Source organism: Elaeis guineensis, chromosome 7 (assembly GCF_000442705.2).
Source record: "Elaeis guineensis isolate ETL-2024a chromosome 7, EG11, whole genome shotgun sequence".
NCBI classification, from domain to species: Eukaryota; Viridiplantae; Streptophyta; class Magnoliopsida; order Arecales; family Arecaceae; genus Elaeis; species Elaeis guineensis.
The window spans coordinates 89811266-89816578 of NC_025999.2; the positions used below are offsets into that span (position 1 = coordinate 89811266).

General features: G+C 40.6%; 1 protein-coding gene across 1 annotated transcript; it reads right to left on the bottom strand.

Annotated features, from left to right (window-relative positions):
- Positions 1-684: 684 nt before the first annotated feature.
- LOC105048420 (uncharacterized) lies at positions 685-2022 on the bottom strand. Its single transcript, XM_010927718.4, has one exon. The coding sequence runs from the start codon at positions 1933-1935 to the stop codon at positions 1162-1164; it is 774 nt and encodes a 257-aa protein (XP_010926020.2). The 5' UTR covers positions 1936-2022; the 3' UTR covers positions 685-1161.
- Positions 2023-5313: the final 3291 nt, after the last annotated feature.

Below are 5313 nucleotides of genomic sequence, written 5' to 3' on the forward strand. Positions count from 1 at the left end.
ATCAATTTGGAGTGTGTGTGTGTGTGCGTGTGTATAATTAAGATTTTGATCCAAGCATACATGTTATGCTACTTTTGTTTGATAGCTAATATTTGAATGCTAACGCGCTCAATTTTTTTGATTAGAAACACACACTCTTTAAACACAATAATATCTTTGGTGGTTCCCAGAGTGATGGACATAAGGGGTCTAGTAAAATAATAAAGTATTTATGAGTTTTTGCCTCTGATTTGTTAAATCAAAGTAGACTCTGCCGTAGAAGCAATTGCAGACAACTCTATGCGCTTCAAGCAGCAAGAAAATATAGAGATCGAGTGACTAAAATCACAAAAAATATTACTACCAAAACTGCAACATAACATTTTATTGTCATCATCCATCACGCAAGGGTGTTGCGACTCGACACGACATGCTGAAACCTAGCAAATAATGATGCACAAAGTCTACCATAATACGCTACCAATATAGTTTATCGATCATAATTAATGGCGAGTCAATTTCAAAACCTATAAAACAAATCAACTTCAGTCGACAAGTCTCTCCCAATTGCATCAGAGTTACGCTGTTTCCGTCAGTAAGAGGAACCCAAAGTACAACTCTCACTCCCCCCCCTCTTGAAGCCACTCAAAGTTAAAGAGGAGTATGCGTAGGAGAGAGTTACAATACAACACACGATGCAGCTCAAAGTCAATAGCCTTCACCGAGGCCAAAACCATAAAAACAAACCACCATAAATTTATAACATGGACCTCCAAGTCCCAACCACAACAAACAAAGCAGTCCCATAGCCCCAAAAACCACAGAAGAAGGGGACAATATAAAAAGAAAGAAAGCAACAGTAGGTATCAATGAGCACAGATGGGAAATCCCACTAGTGTCCACAGACATATCCCAAGCAACAAACCAAGCATGAAAGCAGGGGGACCCTGTTCTCCCTGTCCCCCAGTCCCTCAACACCCTTCATGATCCACCCTACCCACAATTCCTTCCATCACACTCCCTCCCTACAAGCCCACAACTAACACTACACTTCAAACAACAGAGAAGAGCAGATCAAAAGCTAAAGAAAAAAAAGAAAAATGTATATTCTATCATCGCAAACAAGCAGCCCCCCTTGCCACCCTGCCTCATAATAATTAGTTTCAAACAAATCCACTTTCTTCACGGAGAACAAGTCACTGTCGATCCCCTCCTCATGCTCTTATCCCCACAGCTGCATAACAGATAACAGAACGCACTGCTAGCCGTTGGCACGTTCAGAATTGGACTAATTCTCACCCCGTTGCTGCACGACCGTGGCGTACCCGAGTAGTAATAAATTCTCGCGTTGGACTCCGTCGAGAACTTATGGAATAATAATGGAGACGAGTTGATGCTGCTGCCGCCACCGGCGTTGTTGGTTTTCTTGTAGTACGGTTTGTCGGGCCTCGGTGGATTCGGAGTTGGCGACGAGCCGGTGGATTTGCTGCGGAGTAATGCGAAGGGACAGAGGAGTCCCGGTCGGCTGCTGCTGCCGCCGCTGCAATTGAGACTGTTGCTCCTGCGGAAACGCCAAAAGGATTTCTGCGAAGAAGAGGAAGGAGATCTCTTGACCTTGTTGTCGTCTTCGGCTCTGGTCATCATCTCGCGGAGGCTGCCGTGCTTCTTCGGATGCGGAATTGTGGGCGGTGGGGGGAGCGGGGGCGGATTGGATGGGGTGGAGGGGTTCTTGATTGGGAGGGGGAGGAGTTTGCCGTCCGAGAAGAGCTCGTCGGCGTGGGAGCCGTCGTCGGCGGGGATGTCGACGCTGAGGCTGAAGTCGAAGTCATCGGGGGTGGAGTCCAGGGGGAGGGAGCAGTCCAGACGGCGGGTTTCGGTGGTGGAGAGGTCGTGGGAGAAGGAGATTCTCGGGCTGGCGAAGGCGGCCATTCCCCACTTCTCCGAGTACGGTTCCATTGGCTCAGAGAAAGAAAGGAAGAGAGACGGAGGATTTGTAGGAGGGGGGAGGAAGAAGGGAAAAGGAGGTTGGTGGGAAGAAGTGGGGGGGCCGGGGGCGGGTAGGAAGTGAGGAGCCGTTTAAGTGGCGTGGCGGAGGCGGCTCGAAGTGCATCGTTTTAGAGCAATGCTACGGTAACTCGGAAAAGTTACTCAAAAAATAACGCATGTGGTATCCGAATCTTAAATCCTATGAGATCAAGCTGTTTCGCTATTTTCATGAAATGAGATGTACTGTTATCCCATTTCATCTCAACATTTAGGGCAAAAGATGTTTTAAAAGATTTTAATTGGGATGTTAGGACGATGACAGAATAATTATATCCCGATACATACATAGGATAATACTTCATTTCAGTATCTACTGGGATGATTCGTCAGAATTTGAGCCAATACTCAAAGCACGTGATGTTTGTGTGATTGTTTGACTATTGTCTAAATTTTTAATGTATAATTATATTTGCTTGCAAGACCACAAGGACTGTTTAGATTTCGCTTATCTATAAATTAAGTTTCAAATTGTTGGTTTAACTCGAGCGATTATCCGTGGATCTCTTTGTAACTAGGAATGGCAACGTATCAGCTCCGGTACTCCTAACTTTTCTAATTAGGTATAAATATGATTATGGTGAGGTCTTCATTTACAACTTGGTTTAATCCCACAAGGCAGTTAAAAATGTGGTTCTCTAGATGGATGACAGCCTCTTTAGGGTTGATATTTTATTACTATGTTGGGTATTTTATAGGCATGGTTGGAGAGAATATTTCTGGGAAACGGAGTTGATATGGTTTATTATAGTCGTGGAAGGTAACGTCACAACTTCCTTTGGATCGGTATTCTGGATGAGATGATTAGGTGGTGTTTTTTTTCAATTTTTTTCATAAAAAGATGATTGAGTGGTGTTTAGTTTACCATATCTCATCAGGATGCATAAAAGAACAAAAAGTACACCTTTGGATGTTATCCAGGCTTTTAATTAAGTAGAGCTTATAAAAAGAAAGCAGTTAATCTAAAGTTGTAAACTCTTACCTAGTCCTTTTTAGAACTTGCACTTATGTAAAATTGATACCGATTCTCCTAAAGGCTCATCAAATATGATGCTTTCTTTTCTTTTTTCTCTTTTCTTGGAAGAAACTATATGGAAATGTCTATACAAACTAATTTTAAAATTTAGATTTTTCAATTCCTTGATGAAGCAGCAGGCGAGAATGGAATTCTTCGTGCCACAACAAACTAATACTAGCTTAGTTTATAAAGGCATCCTCCATGGAATAATCTTGCATACACAAGAAGTTCATCTCAACAAATGGCGCAAGGGGATTGGTGCAACTCGGAGCAATGTGCAGCAGTTGGTTAAACATTGAGCCACCAAGCCAATTTTAGATGCCCTATGAGCATTTCAAAGCATTTTTCTTTTTCATGAGCTTCTCAATAATGAAGAGTGTGGATGTCAAAAGAGTTTGATCTGCCCCTCCTCATGTTCCATGTTTCAGCTCTCTCTTGGTAGCTAAGAAAAGCACTAATGGTTTCAATGAAAAAAAGATAAACATAACATGGATATTTTCTGATGGTCATTACCCTAAGAAGGTCTTGCCAAATTTATTTAAGAGCCACTTTTGGGAACCAAAGGGTTGGGCTTAAAAACCTTTATGAAAGGGATATTTTATATGAGCCTTTTCTGCAAATGTGCTTCTCGCTGCTAAGTTGGCATCAGTTTCAGAATGCTTCCTTTCTGATGATGAAAGGAACCCCAAACCTGCGGACAAAAAGTTGACAGCTCAAAGATGCTCGTTGTAGAACTATATTTATTTGGAAACTTTGTCCTCGATGTCTCAATTCTTCAATGCCCTAGATTTCTTAGACCAACATGCTCATTTAGACTATAGAAGGATGCTTGCAAAAACTATTTGAAGATCATGTTTGTTCTTTGGTTATCACAAATTTTAGAGGACTTCTCAAGTGTTTTAAAAAACAAAGGGGATATGTATTGTGCCACAAATAAGTAGATAAGCTAAAACAAGATTTCAGCAGCTAATGTCCCTTGTATTTAGATACAAGGGACCATGGTTTGATCTGCTTACACTCCTACATTTATCGTCATTTTCACTGATTCCAGTTCTCAAACGAAATAAAATAAAATAAAATAAAAGCAAATTATTTGGCAAAATTAACAAGATGTAGTGGCAATTGTAACTGTCATTATCTTGAGAACCTGGGACTTTTGCCCATACTAAGATGAAAAATGCTGTAGCTTGGTTCTGTAAACAATGAAAATAGCCTGTCAACATGACATATACACATCATAAATGGATAGACTAACACTAAAGATAAAAGAAATTATAAAGGTCCCTATGGTAGGCTCAACAATCATAAATTTGATTCCTAAAACACGTTCTTAAATTTCATTCCTAACCCATATTAGAAATGTAACTAAAGTGATGTGTCGTGTATACAATTGGGTGTACAGTGCTTGTACCTGATGTGCTCCAATAAAGAAAGATAATACCTTTTTAGGTTCGTCATTTTCTCTATCACGACCTTGAAACTTTATTTAGTCGAATCCCTTTCTTTAAGTCAATCGTATTATGTTTTTATCTGGCAAATTAAAAATGTTGTGGAGGCCGGCTGGCCCAGCACTCTTGGGAAGGAACCAAACATGTGCTTTGCATCACTAGTTGTCTCCCTGGGCTTCAGTTTTAATCTTAGATTTTCCAAACTTCTTACCCTTAGATCTTCCAAACTTCTTACCTGCTAAAGCTACAGTCCTTTGGTTTTCAAATTTATGCCTCCAACTATGCTACTCCTCTAAATATCCTCCATTCTTTTCAGCTGTGGGAACACCTTGGCTCTCGGCTGGACATCAGATGATTTGGGGTTCAAAAATGTATATCATCATATGCATAGAAGATTATACTAGTCTGAGAATAGGAATATTCGGAATACTTTAGGGGAAGAACGGACATTAAGGAATCAAACAGACTACACGACTATGTTAGGTGCTATGATCCTCTTCATGATTTGTTGCCCACCACTATTTTATATATATATATATATATATATTCCAAGATTCTTCTCTGAAATAATACCTCAAGTTCTTAATCGCTCCCACAAGATTTAACTCTGCCGGACTCCCGAGAAAAGGATATCTACACTGTTTTTACAATTCCCCAGCTGGTTCTCTCGTGCCATAAGCATTGTTTAGTTTCCGTATTAATTTGATCTGCGCATTTAAACATGATTAGCTTAGGGTAACTTTTCCTTTTATCCCGGAAAAGCCTAGTCCAGCTTTAAAAGAATGCAAGTTGCTTAATTGAACAAAAGTGCATAAGTAGAGCTCA

Excerpts from the sequence above, each read along its gene's own strand:
- LOC105048420 (XM_010927718.4), bottom strand. The coding sequence starts at position 1,935 with ATGGAACCGTACTCGGAGAAGTGGGGAATGGCCGCCTTCGCCAGCCCG.